Source organism: Pinus tabuliformis, chromosome 6 (assembly GCF_031772625.1).
Source record: "Pinus tabuliformis cultivar Carrire ecotype Pingquan chromosome 6, CPIR1, whole genome shotgun sequence".
In the NCBI taxonomy this organism is placed as follows: Eukaryota; Viridiplantae; Streptophyta; class Pinopsida; order Pinales; family Pinaceae; genus Pinus; species Pinus tabuliformis.
In genome coordinates, this window is record NC_142292.1 from 2001075618 (window position 1) to 2001089527 (window position 13910).

The following is a 13910-nucleotide window of genomic DNA, read 5'->3' on the forward strand; positions in this document are numbered from 1 at the left end:
CGCAAGGATCTGCGTCTTTATCCATCTTAATGAAGCTCTTCCTGACTCAATAACCCTAGCCCATCGCGACGAGGAATGGACTCAAGCCCTAGACTATGAACATGTGTCGTTCAGATGTCGAAGATGCCATGCAATAGGGCACTTGTATCGGGACTGTCCTCTCATTGCAAAAGCTAGCCCGCTGGAATCCTCTGATCCCCCATCACATGATGGCTTCACCCAAGTCTCCTACAGAAAGCGTACGCAGAAAAAGCCCCTGAACGCCTCTAAACCCCAGCATCCCAAATCCAACAACCCTGGTTCCAAGAACAGCTTTGAATCTCTCAGCGATCTCCCTGAAGATCAAGTCTTACCTGACAACAACATCCCTACCCACCCATCCTCCTCCTCCCACCCCCCCATTCCAGTCCCCCTCCCATGTCAAAAACCCCCACACAAATCCTGACCATCCTTAGCAGGCACCAGAAAGATCCAGAGAAAACCCCCACGGCAAAGGAGAAGAACGAGACATCGGCTCCCGTAACGATCTCAGAAGGAACTCAAGAAGACACAAGTCAAGCTCAAATCATGGAAGTAGAACCTGAAAGTATAGATCTCCACGGTTTGGACATCATTGGATTGGAGCTAGCTTGCAGGAAAGAGGCGTATGACTCCATCTCAGAGACGGATCTAGAAAAGCTGGAAGAGGTAATATCCAGAGCCTTCCACCAACAGCAACTAGGCATTCAACCTGGTAGCGATTGGGACAGTAATCAGCGTCCAAAGGATTCCAAAAAAAGAGGGAGAAAGACAGATCTTCAGAGAACAATGGAGGTGGGCAAACTCCTGGTGGACTCAGGGAGATATGCGAAGCTCACGAAGTACTTTAGCCCCACCCACACCAGTTATCCATGAAGCTGATCTCTTGGAATCTAAGAGGGCTTAACAGCCCCGCAAAATCCAGGATGTTAAAAAACATGATCAAGTTGGAAAAACCGCAAATGTGTTTCTTCCAAGAAACCAAATGCAACAGTCAAACGCTAGGTCGAATACTTTCAAAGGCCTGGCCAGGTTGCCGCTCAGTAGCCGTGGATGCAACGGGGGCTTCGGGAGGGCTAGCAATCGCCTGGAACACTCAGGCAATATCGCTTACTGACTTCCACGCCTCCCATCACCTCATTCAAGCTGCCTTTCACATTCTAGGCACCAAGGTTCATGGAAACTTGTCCAATGTCTACTTTCCTCAGGAAGGTGGAAGCAAAAAAGTGCTTCTTGATACCATTGAAGCGCTAAACACTAACAGGCAGCATCCGCTTTGGATAGTTGCAGGTGACTTCAATATGATTACCAAAATCGAGGACAAAACAGGAGGAAGATCCAGATTAGAACCTGAAGCAGAACATTTCAAGGATTTCATCCACAATGCCTCTCTCATCGATATGCCTTTCTGCAATGGAACCTTCACTTGGAGTAATCACAGAGGAGGTAAGCACCAGATCGCATCCAAACTTGATCGCTTTTTGATTTCGGACAATGCGATCCATCTAGGCGGTGACTTCACTGCGGAGATTTTGGCACACTCTGGCTCAGATCACTGGCCAATAGCTCTGCATTGGCAGCGACCAGGGGACAGAACCAAAAAACCATTCCGCTTTGAAGGTTTTTGGTTAACGCATCCAGCATTCAAGGACTTCGTCAGAACCATATGGACCTCCTTTATCCCACCAGAAGGCACAAGGATGTACCAGCTACAGCAGAAATTGCGATTCTTGAAAGGCCACCTCAAACGATGGAACCGGGAGACCTTTGGGAACATTTTCGAAGCTCAACAGGAACTTAATCAGGAGCTCAAGGATCTTCATCAAACAGTAATCAACACAGGGCACACGGAGGCAACCTTGAACAAAGAGAAGCACATCTACAACCAGCTCGAAGAACGAAGAAAACAAGAAGAAATTTACTGGAGACAAAAATCAAGAATCAGGTGGCTAAAAGAAGGGGAACGCAACACTAAGTTCTTTCACAACACCACAGTGCAAAGAAGAATGCACAACAAAATACCTTTCATCCAAAGCCCAGATGGGACCAAGGAAGAAGAACATGAGAAGATAGAGGAAATCCTCATCAATCACTTCAAGCTAGTACACCAGGAGCAAATGGTGGACAGGAAGAGTGCGATTGAGAAAATTACAAGCAACATCCCCAGGCTAGTCACAGAGGAGCACAACGAGCTGCTGATGCGCCCAATTCTCATTCATGAGGTAGATGAAGCAATGGCGCAGCTCAAAGAAGGTAAAGCCCCTGGCCCTGATGGCTTTACAACTACTTTTTTTCATGCTTTCTGGGACCTAATTAAAATGGAGGTCTGGCAAATAGTTGAAGAATCCAGAGCCCTTCGCTGGCTGCTCCCCTCCCTTAACTCTACCTTTATAGCTCTAATCCCCAAAGAGGAAAACTCCATCACCCCTGATAAATTCAGACCCATAGCCCTCTGTAATGTCCTCTACAAGGTCATATCCAAAGTAATAGCGAACAGGCTCAAACCTCTGCTACCCATGCTCATATCTCCGGAGCAGTCAGGATATGTTGAAGGCAGACAGATCATGGATGGTATTATCCTCACCCATGAAATCATACATTTGCTCAAGATATCCAATCAAGCTGGTATGCTTCTTAAAATCGACCTCTCCAAGGCCTTCGACAAGCTCAGCTGGACTTACATCCAACATATGCTGAAAGCTTTTGGATTTTGTGACTCCTGGGTAAGATGGATCTTGAGCCTCATTTCATCCTCTCACTTCTCCATCCTCGTCAATGGCTTACCCTCCCGTCCCTTCAAGCCCTCCAGAGGTATTAGACAAGGGGACCCCCTATCCCCTTTCCTTTTTGTGATAATGGCGGAAGGTCTAGGCAGGCACATCAAGCAAGCCCTTCACTCTAACCAGCTTAAAGGGATTTCTATCCACAACACTTCAGCCTCCTCTCATCAGCAATTTGTCGACGACACCATGCTCTATGGCTATCCTTCAGCTCAGGAAGCCTCTAAGTTGAAATCCCTGCTCAACGACTTCTCAAAAGCCTCCGGCACTCATGTCAACAGCTCCAAATCTCAAATTTTTTTCTTCCATACCCCTCCGTCTGTCAAACTCGCTGTTTCCCGTATCCTGGGCTTCCAATCCGCTTCTCTCCCCTCCACGTATCTGGGAGCCCCCCTCACAGCCTCGGCCATAAAGCAGCCGGCATGGCGAGCCCTCCTGGAGAAGCTTGAGTCCAAGCTCAATCTATGGACCAATCGCTCCCTAAATCTAGCCAGCCGGGTGGTGCTTCTCAAGTCCGTCCTGCAAGCCATGCCTCTCTACCTTTTCTCCATCCTGGCTGCACCGAAGTGGGTCCTCAAGAGATTGAGAAATTTGCAGCGAGACTTTCTGTGGGGAAGTTCTGCCACCAACCGCAAATGGGCATTGGTTAAATGGGACACTGTTTGTAAGCCCAAAAACAAAGGAGGAATTGGACTTCGAGACCCTGAGTACAGCAACACCATCATGACAGCTAAAATATGGTGGCAGTGGGTAACCAGTCCAGAGAAGTTATGGGCCAAAATATGGACTGCAAAATACACCAACAACATGCCCCAAGCAGAGCTCATTAGGTTCACACCCACTACCAATGGGTCAATTATATGGAATGCAGCTAAACAGCATCATCAGCTCGTTCAGAAACACAGCTTTTGGGAAATACGGAATGGCCACAATGCTAGGTTCTGGAATGATGCCTGGAACCAGATGCCCAAACTCTCAAATGTTCTCCCTGCAATGATCATTCCTAGCAGCCAGGAACAGCAGCAAGTCACGGTGCATCAATTCTGGACACAGGAAGTGGAGAACGGATTTAGGAAATGGCAATCAGGCAATCGCATCATCAACAGCACTAGCCCCCAAGAGATAACAGCATTGGAGAGCGAGTTAAATAAAAGAAGAATCAGACATGAAAACAATGAGGACATCCTCAGATGGGGCTACCAAACTAAGGGTACCTACTCCACCTCAGAAGCATACAAACTGTTAGGCAACTTCCCCAACAATCCGGACCCTCTATGGGAAAGGATATGGAGCTTCAAAGCCTGGCCTAAAATATCACACTTCCTCTGGTTGGTTGGGCACAAGAAGATTCTCACATGGGACAAGCTAAGGAAACGTAATTTTCATGGACCGTCTATATGCCATAATTGCTCTCAAAATGAGGAAACATTGCAGCATCTTCTGCAAACCTGTTCAATCGCCACTCATTTATGGGAAAAGGTAGAATTCAAATGCCAAAGGAGATGCAGAGAAGCTGACGGCATCATAGACACCATCCGTCAATGGCCGAAGAGACCTTACAAGTGTGATATTCTCAACCACTTGTGGAATCTTATCCCGGGCATTCTACTATGGAACATATGGAAGGAAAGGAATAGGCGCATATTCAAAAATCTATGCAGGACTACTGAGAGCATCTGGAACAGCATACACAGCAATCTTCAAGAAACCATGCTGTTGAAAACATGGACCAAAGAGGATCTCCCCACAACAGACAACGAGAAAAACATCCTAGACAACTGGATGTTGCGGATGTTACAAGAGTCCAACATGCATCAAACGGTGACCCGCAGAGGCAAGGAGGTTCATGGTTGGACTGCCCCACCCATCAACACATACAAACTTAATTTCGATGGGGCCTCGAAAGGCAACCCTGGGCCAGCAGGATTTGGGGGCATCATAAGGGATCACAGAGGCTCACCCATACAGGTCTACTTCGGCAACATAGGATGGGATACCAACAATTCGGCGGAGTTGGAAGGGATGTGGCAGGGGATCCTGGTAGCAAAACGCCTCAATCTTCAACCGCTGATGGTAGAGGGTGATTCTCAAATCCTTATAAACATGGCTACTCGCATTCAGAATGGCTCTCAAGCCAGGAAGGTAGCCGACAGTTGGAGATTAGAGGCCAGGCTAAGCAATATTGCTTATGAACTGCGCAATCATAATGCCCTCTCCTTCCATCACACCAAAAGAGAGGGTAACAAGATCGCTGATCTCATGGCAAACATTGGAGTAGACTGTGACCAGCCCTTCCTAGAAGGCAAACTGGACAACATCCTAAGCAACCAACAGAAACAGGATTGTGAAAGCATACTCCACAAGGATGCTGAATCCCCGGATGCGGGTGATGACGTGCTTAGGAAGGACGTGCCACATGCCCAGCATGTGCCGCCCCGTGGTGAACTTAATGAACCTGGTTCGACCGTCACAGTATAATGGTTCAGCAGACATGCGATGGGAATTCAATGCAGTTAATGCACTGTTGCAGAATGCAGTTAATGCTCTGGGGCAGAGGAGGATTAGAACTCGATATCAGCAAAGGATGTGGGTGCATTGGCGAGTTAAGGGCAGACGGATGCGGGAGCAGAGGAATTGTGAGTCGGGGGATGCTAGGACTCCCGCTGCAGTACAAGCTCTGGTCTGCCGCTGCAACTCTGGTTGTGGCCGGAAGCAGGGGAGGCAATTCGAAGGATTTCTGGTTCAATTGGAAGCAAGACGGGTCAATTCGCATGCAGGAGGAGGGTGCTCAGAAATTGCATTGGTGTGGGCATACGCGGGTGGCAACGAAGCAGACATGGCCAAATTACGGGAGCGACAGCCTAGCAGACGAGGACCAGGGAGAGGGTCCTCCTCTCGAACCCCTGCAGCAGACGAACACCACCATTGCTGCTGCTGCTACTGTCATAGGAGGGCAAGAGCCACACAACTCCCATGTGGACAATTTCTGGAGGTCGGTAGCTCGAGCGAGGGAGGGCCATTGCTGCCAGCGTTTGGCTCTGTGGTGTTCACTCTGGGAGGCTCAATGGACACTACAGGAGTCAATGCCCACATTTCTGTTCTATTCACAAAAATCCCTGAAGAATTCGGTGCTGGAACTCCTGAGGGCACGGTGGAGAAACCTCCAGAAGGTTCGGGCACGAAAGCGATGGAGAAGCCACCAGGAAGTTCGGGCAAGGAAAGCGCTGGCAAGGAAAGCATGGAGGAGTTGCCACCGAATGAGCCAGACGATTTGGGGAAGGAGACGGTGCAAGGCACCTCACCCGACTTGGGGCCAGCACCTCCGGGCGTGGATGAGGACAAGTGGAAAGCGATGTGGGCAGGCGTCCCGGAGGGAAGGGGATGGTGCTATGTGGTGGAAGACCCAAGCCTCTGCGAGGATCAGGACACTGAGCCCCAGATCCACACAGTTCCTCCTCTCTCCACCAGAAACAAGGACTAAAGCTCCTACGGGTATGTCGGTTCCGGATTCTACTGTGCTTGATGGTTGGCAATTTCTGCGTCTGTCCGGTTGGCAATTTCTGCGTCTGTCTGTTTGGCTTATGTATGTCGTGTCTAGTTTTAATTTTCTTTACTGTTGGGTTCAGTTAGTCAATGTCGATAGCCCCTGCGTGGGCAGTCTTGATTCTGTTCAGAGTAATGAGGCCCCTTAGCTTGCTGACTCTCACTTCTTCTGGGCCTCCAGAAGCAAATAGATTTTGGAGGAACTCTGTTAGTTTGGATGGTAGTTTGGTTGGTAATTTTGGAAGTTCAGTCGGTGCTGCCCCTGCGAGGGAGCTTCTTGTCTCAGAGTTAAACTATCCAGGGTGCAACTGCTGGCCCTGGAATGCCTGTCTCACTGTCTGTAATGTGTTTTTGTAAATATAATAGAAAAATTTAGATAGTCTTTTAACGACAAAAAAAAAAAAAAACAATTAATTTATAATTAAATCTTTTTAATTAATTTAATAACTGATTAACTAATTTTATAACGGTCAATTTTTAATTACTATTTCTGGATGTATGATCTATGGATTTTTTTCATTTTTTCATTTTTGTCTTGAAAATGAACCACGTTAATTGGATCAAAACGTGGACCAAATCAATTCTAATGATATCATTAATCCAAAAAACATTATTATGCTTATCAAAACATGTATATTTTAATTAAATATATAATATATTTCAACACGATAATTTTTTAAATCATTCTCCTTCATTCAAATAATTAATCTAATTAATAAATTAAAATTCTAAATACTTGAAATATTATGATAAATTAGAATTTGAAGGTTAATATATCATATTATACAACAAAATAATAAATTTTGACATCTTAAATGACCACTAACCTGACTCTGATCATAGGCCTTTACTTATAACTCTCAATTTTGTCATGCATAGAGTTCCCATAGAAAATAATACTTATAGCCAAAAGAACTTAATATTTGATAGAAATAGAAATGATCTCTTTCTAAATGAATTAAAAACTAATTTGCTTCCTTTATCTAATATAGACAACATAGAAGACCTCTATCATAATTTTACTACAACCCTCTCATATTCTATTAACAAGTTCTCAATTGAAGTTTCAAATAATAAAAGAAATAGCAAAACCAATCCATGGTATGACAAAGATTGTAAAAGTGCAAGGAGAGCAATTAAGGAAGCTCTTGATGAATCTCTTAAAATGGACAAGATAAAAATATGCAAAGCCCTAACTAAAAGGAAAAAGAGGCAGTATATTCATCAAAGACAGGAGAATCTCTTACACCTCCCTAAGGTAGCTCCTAAGAAATTTTGGAGGCAGATTCTAACTAGGAAGACTAAGGATAATAATAAAATTTCTCTTCACGATTGGAATTCCTATCTTAAAAAGCTTTATGAATCTCCAAATGTCATGGATAGTTTGGAAACCCTTCTCACAACGAAAGAAGTTTTCTCTTTAGAAGACATTAAGTTTGGGGTTAATCGCCTCGCTAATGGGAAAGCTAAGGACATTGAAGGTTACCAAGCGGAAATCTTAAAAATTGGAGGTCCTGTCCTCATCCCCCACATCCACAAGCTTTTCAATCAAGCAGTCAAGCAAGGGTTCCCTAAGCCTTGGAATGAGAGCCTCATTATCCCTATTTTTAAAAGTGGGGATACAAATAACCCCTCTAATTATCGAACAATTATGATCAGCCCTCTCTTAGCCAAGTTATATGGTATATTTTGGAAAAGAAGTTAAGCATATGGCTTGAAAGTGAAGGTAAGCGGGCTAAAGGCCAAGCAGGTTTCAGAAGGCATCACTCAACAGCAGACCACCTTGTTACGCTTAGGATCATTGTGGAGGAATGTCATAATGATAAATCCTAATTATTTTGTTGCTTTGTGGACATTAGAAAGACTTTCGATACAGTTCCTAGATACAACCTTTGGAATAGATTAGAAGAGCTAAAGGTTCCGCTCGAGTTGAGAGCTGCCGCTATAAGGTTATACGAGAATGTAATTGCCAAGCTAAAGAGCAATGGAGGGTGGTCGAAAGATATTAAGTGTAACATCGGAGTTAAACAAGGTTGCCCCCTCTCCCCTACCCTATTTGGCATTTACATCGATAAGCTCGAAGGCTATTTAGGGGAAGCAGGATGTGATGGCACGATCTTAGCTAGGATAGTCGTCATCCTTGTTCTTTATGCTGACGATATTGTTCTTTTGGCAAGGTGCCCATCTGATCTTAATAAGCAACTCCGGCTTCTTAAGGATTTCTGCTCTACCATGGGTATGACTGTTAACACTAACAAAAAAAAAGTTATGATTATCAAATCCAAGAAGGACACTTACGCTAATTTTATGTATGACAATTATAACTTGGAGGAAGTATATTCTTACAAGTACCTAGGAATTGATATTCATCACAAGCTCAACTGGAACCATAGCATTGAGAAAAGGATTAATGGGGGGTGGAAAGCTTACTTTGGTCTTGAAAATAATTGTAAAATAGCAAACCTTGTAATGTGGGATAAAAAGAAGTTCCTCTTTGAAACTTTAGTCACTCCTGTTATCTTATATGGCTGTGAGGTTTGGGGTTGTAGCATCTCTAGAGAATCATGGAGAAATATTGAGCAAATCTAGAAGCGTTTTATAACTTATAACCTGAAAATTAAAAGTAATACACCCTATCCTATTCTCCTTATAGAAGCAGGTCTTTCCCCTATTGAGAGCCTAGCTATGCTTAGGTTTCTGTTGTACAAGCACAAAATCAGTAACATAGACGATCATAGACTTCCTAAGCTAGCTTTAAATTCTAGCCAAAACCACCTAAGGCTCAATCGAGGGTGGCATAAAGACACAAGGGCCTGGTTAAACTATTGGGAGATCAACGAAAATGATGCATTGCAAAACATAAATAAGATTAAAGATATTGTTACTTCTAAGTTCAAAGAAAAAATGTGGTGTGAGAAAGACTTAGCGGCTAAAAGAAAATTAAGTTATTATAAGAAGGTCATCAACCCCACCCTAGAAGATGAAAAGTATCCCTCTATTTTAACTAGCTCAAAGAAGAAAATTAATATAGCAAAGATTAGAACGAATTCTCATGAGCTCCATAGTGAAACAGGTCGTTGAGCAGTTCCTAAAACGCCATGGACGGAAAGGATCTGCAATATATGTGAGAATAGGAACACCGAGGATGAAAACCACTTCCTCTTAGAGTGCCCCGTGTATAACCACATTAGATCTCAGTTTCACAATCTTTGTTACAATACTCACCTTCCTAGCCTTTTACAATGTCAAAATTATAGTGACCTCGGGAGGCTTCTCTCCAAGCTTTTTGAGCATAGGAATAAAATCTTAAATCAAAATAGATAACTTGTTTCTTTAGGTCCGATAGACCATTATTTGGTCTCAGCAGACGTTAACCATCATCATCATCATCATCATCATCACAAACAATAAAATTAATATAATGAAATTAAAAAAATAAATGGTTTTTTATTTAGATTTGAATTATTATGATTTTATATATTATAAAATTATTAGAATTAATTTTGTTCATCGAGGGAAGAGATTGTAGCGGTCCTTTTGGGCGTAGCTCAAGCGTAAATTCAAATCATATAAGGAAAATGTCAAAGTCGAAATGAAATTGAGCACTAGCATTTTCAAACATTCATAAACGGTCATATTTGCACCTCTTATTCTTAAAATATAAAATAAAATAAATAATAATAAAATAAAATACATGAGTTCCATTTTAAGATAGATGGTTACACCAATACAAATATTTGGTTGCATTAAATATTTTAAAAATATTGTTTTATTTTTAAAAGAATTTGAAGATGTAATTTAGGATTTTATAATAAAATATTTTTTTTGGCTCAAGCAAGAGTCGTACTTTCTATTTAATTCAGTCGGAAAAACAAATTACATAAATTACAACCATTCCAAAGGAATTGTGGGCCATAGGAATGACTATTCACTTAAAGCCTAGGGCACTGAGCTAAAGGCTTAAAAACCGAGCTAAGGGCCCACAAACAACACTACAATACCTGCGAAATACAAACAAAAGCCGAGACCATACGATCCACCCTCAGATATCTAACAGACAAGGCTAATCGGGGCGATAACAAGCAAACACTTTAAACGTAGAATCGGACCCGATGAGGAAATAGGGACCATTCTATAAGGATTTCGGGTCTGAATGGGGAGATAACCCTCGAGCATGTATTCCACCTAAAATCCACCGATTCCCACCTTGAAGCGAAACAAGCTCGGAGGATAACACCTCACCCAGACTTGCGTACTTTTCTTTGACCGTCAATTCTCCTCGCTGTATCCAACGATGGAGAATAATATTGCATGACCTAAAAGCACAGAGAATTACCGCGCGGTAACCAACCTGGACCCACCAACATGCACGCTTGTTCTTTAACGTGGATTCACCTCATTTGATCTTACAGCTGAGGATCATATCGCATGAGCCAAAAGCACCAAGAATTTGATGAGAGCGGTATTATCTCCCCTCCCTTGGCCACGTGTTGCTTGGTGAGTGGAATCGCTCCCAACTCCGAAATACCGCTTCCAGCTTGAAGGGCATGCGAAAAACCAGAAACCATACCGAGAGCCGTATTGCCACCATAGAAAGTGATGCAAGGATTATGAGTTTGCCGAGAAAGTCTAGACTCCGGCCACTCGCACCATCCCATCTCCTCATGCACATGAATCAAATGAATATGAAAATCCATCCGAGAAGCCTCGTCTACTGAGAAACTTCCACCTGAGACTTCTGGGTTTGCGCTTACCTGGGTTGAGGAGGCAGAGAGAGACCTGCATCCCATATATGACCTCACTTCTGGAATAACAATTCATAATGAAACCAAATCAACTAGACCCCGTCTCTGTGGCTCTGTTTCGGAACATTATTCTGTCCTCATCCGCCCGATCGAGCCAATGCTCCCTTAATCGATTTTGAGGCATCTCTTGCCAACTCAGCTTGACCCTGGTTTTGGTGTAGAGCACCCCTTGATTGGCCTGAATGTCTACCAATTTATTTGCCATCCTTCGCACATGAGTAAAACTCATGTATGTAAGCACAGGAGGTGAAACTAAATCCTTTGAAAGACCTAAAGTAGCCTCCAGTGTTTTGATACTTTTTTTGGCTCCATGTCATAGTAGATTCTCTTGACCGAGTTAATGATTAACTCAGAATCAGCTTCGATTATTATATTATGGAGATTATCCTACTTCAGGAATTTTAAGCATTGCTCAAGTGCCATTAACTCCGCCATATTGTTAGTAGCTCTTCCCAAATGGAAATGGAAAATAAAAAGGATGCAGCCATTTTGATCCCTTAACACCCCTACAAAACCAGCAACACCCGGGTTGCCTTTTGAGGCCCCATCAATGTTTTATTTCAAAAAACCCTTAGGGGGAGAATGCCAGTAATCTTGCTTATTGTCCAGTTTCATTACCTTCCTATTCAAGCCCTGTGGTATAAGCCCCTGCATACCCAACTGAAGAAGTATCTGCATTTGGCCTTCTAAAGGTGGATTCTCTGGGGAAGTTCGCACTAAAGTACCTACCGTCTCCTTAAGTTGTCTTAAGATCTTCTCAAAAATGCGTTGGGAGGAACTTTTTACATTTTTGAAGATTCTGTTTTTTCTTTCTCTCCAGACATTCCATATTATGAAGCTTTCTATTAAAGCCCACGACGAGTGAAGAAATTCATAATCAGAGAAGTTTTGTCTCCAGTTATTTAGGGTATTGATAATGCTTCCTTTGTCCTTGTCTGTCTGTTGGAAAATTGTGGCAAAAGTATCCCACAACTTGGAGGTAAAAATGCAATTATTGAGAAGGTGCTCCATTGTTTCCTTTTGGGCTTCACAAAGCTGGAATCTAGAAGGTCCCAGAACATCTCTCTTCCGAATGTTTTCCCAAGCCAGGATTTTCTTATGATGTACCAGCCACATGAAGAATTTGATCTTCATCCATCCTTGATGCCTCCATAGGTTCTGCCAAACCCTGTCTGGTACATTGGAGTCTAGCTCAAGGATTATGTGCTTTTCCTCCTTTAGATTGAACGTACCTTCATTATTGTTGCCCCATCTAAGTTGGTCATGCCCCTTTGAAACTAAAATTTTCCTTTGGTCCAACATTGTCGGAAGTGCCTCATCTTTTGCTTTCAAGGGGCTATCATCCCTATATTCTATATCCTTCCACGTTCTCCATTTTCCTTCATTATTGGTTTGACTCGAAAATTCTTTTACCCTAATTAACCCTTTGGTACCATTTTCTTTCTTTAGGTCCAAAAAGTCCTCTCTTAATAGTGTTGGTTCTTGTTGCCATTTATCCTCCCAAAACAAAGCAAGATCTCCTTCTCTGATTTCCCATAAGCTATTTCTTTTGTACTAAGCCTCTATTTTCTCAGGCCTTCTTCTAGATGTAGGAGCCTTTTATGATGCCAGTCATCCTTATGTGATCATTATCTTACCAAGTGCTGGCGGATTTTTCTTTCCAAATACTAGCCCACTAAGCCTTTGGATCTTTTACCCATTGCCACCATAATCTTGCCCCTAAAATTTTGCTTAGTACTTCCAGATCATCCAATCCAAGACCCCTATGGTTTTTAGGTTTGCAAATCTCATCCCAGGCTACAAAGGCCATTTTCTTTCTTTCCTCCCCCTTACCCCAAAGAAATTCTCTTTGAATGGTTCTAAATTGTTGCAAAACCCCTTTTGGAGCTGGAAGGGCTGATAGCATGAGGACGGGGATTGATTGAAGTACAGATTTTGTAAGCACCAACCTGCCAGCCAAGTTTAAAGATCTAGTAGTCCATTTCCTGATTTTATCCTGCATCTTATTAATCACCAGCTCCCAAATGCTCTTGTGTAAAGGTTTATCAGTTAGATGAACTCCCAAGTATTTGGAAGGAAGGACATCCCTCTCAAAGCCTAGAATTCTAGAGATATTTCTCTGAATATTAGTATTAAAGAAAAAAATCTTAGATTTGGAGAGATTAACTTCCATAACTGTAGCCATGGAAAAGTCACACAGGATTTGTTTATAAGCTAGTGCTTCTTTGACCATGGGGATTCACTGCGGCATAGTATCATCAACATATTGTTCATGGGTCAAAGCCTATCTAGTCTTAGAAAGTTGTAGACCCTTGGTGTTACCAACTTCTTTCGCATGCTTGATAGGCCGACCAAGTCCTTCCATCATCAGGATAAAGAGAAAGGGAGAGAGCGGATCTCCCTACCTGAGGTCTCTTGAAGGAGTAAAAGTCTTGGAAGGAGAACCATTAACCACAATAGAAAAGCTAGAAGAAATTACCAGGGCCATAACCCATCTTAGCCAGTTATGATTAAATCCAAAGGCTAGAAGGACCTTCCTAATATAGGTCCAATTCAACTTATTGTAAGCTTTGGCTAGGTCCAATTGCATAATCATTCCAGCCTTCCTATTTGTTAACAATGAATGCACCACCTCATGTGCTTGAATGATATTATTGAGAATTTGTCTGCCCTCCACATAACCTGATTGCTCCACAGAAGCGAGAGTAAGAAGAAGGGGTTTGAATCTATTGGCAACAACTTTGGATATTATCTTGTATACCAC

At 42.9% G+C, this 13910-nt stretch overlaps 1 protein-coding gene across 1 annotated transcript; it reads left to right on the forward strand.

Moving 5' to 3' along the window:
* Window positions 1–980: 980 nt before the first annotated feature.
* LOC149267272 (uncharacterized) lies at window positions 981–2412 on the forward strand. The gene is made up of 2 exons (XM_089410643.1): window positions 981–1847; window positions 2356–2412. Exons 1-2 carry the CDS (start codon window positions 981–983, stop codon window positions 2410–2412), a joined length of 924 nt encoding a protein of 307 aa, XP_089266769.1.
* Window positions 2413–13910: the final 11498 nt, after the last annotated feature.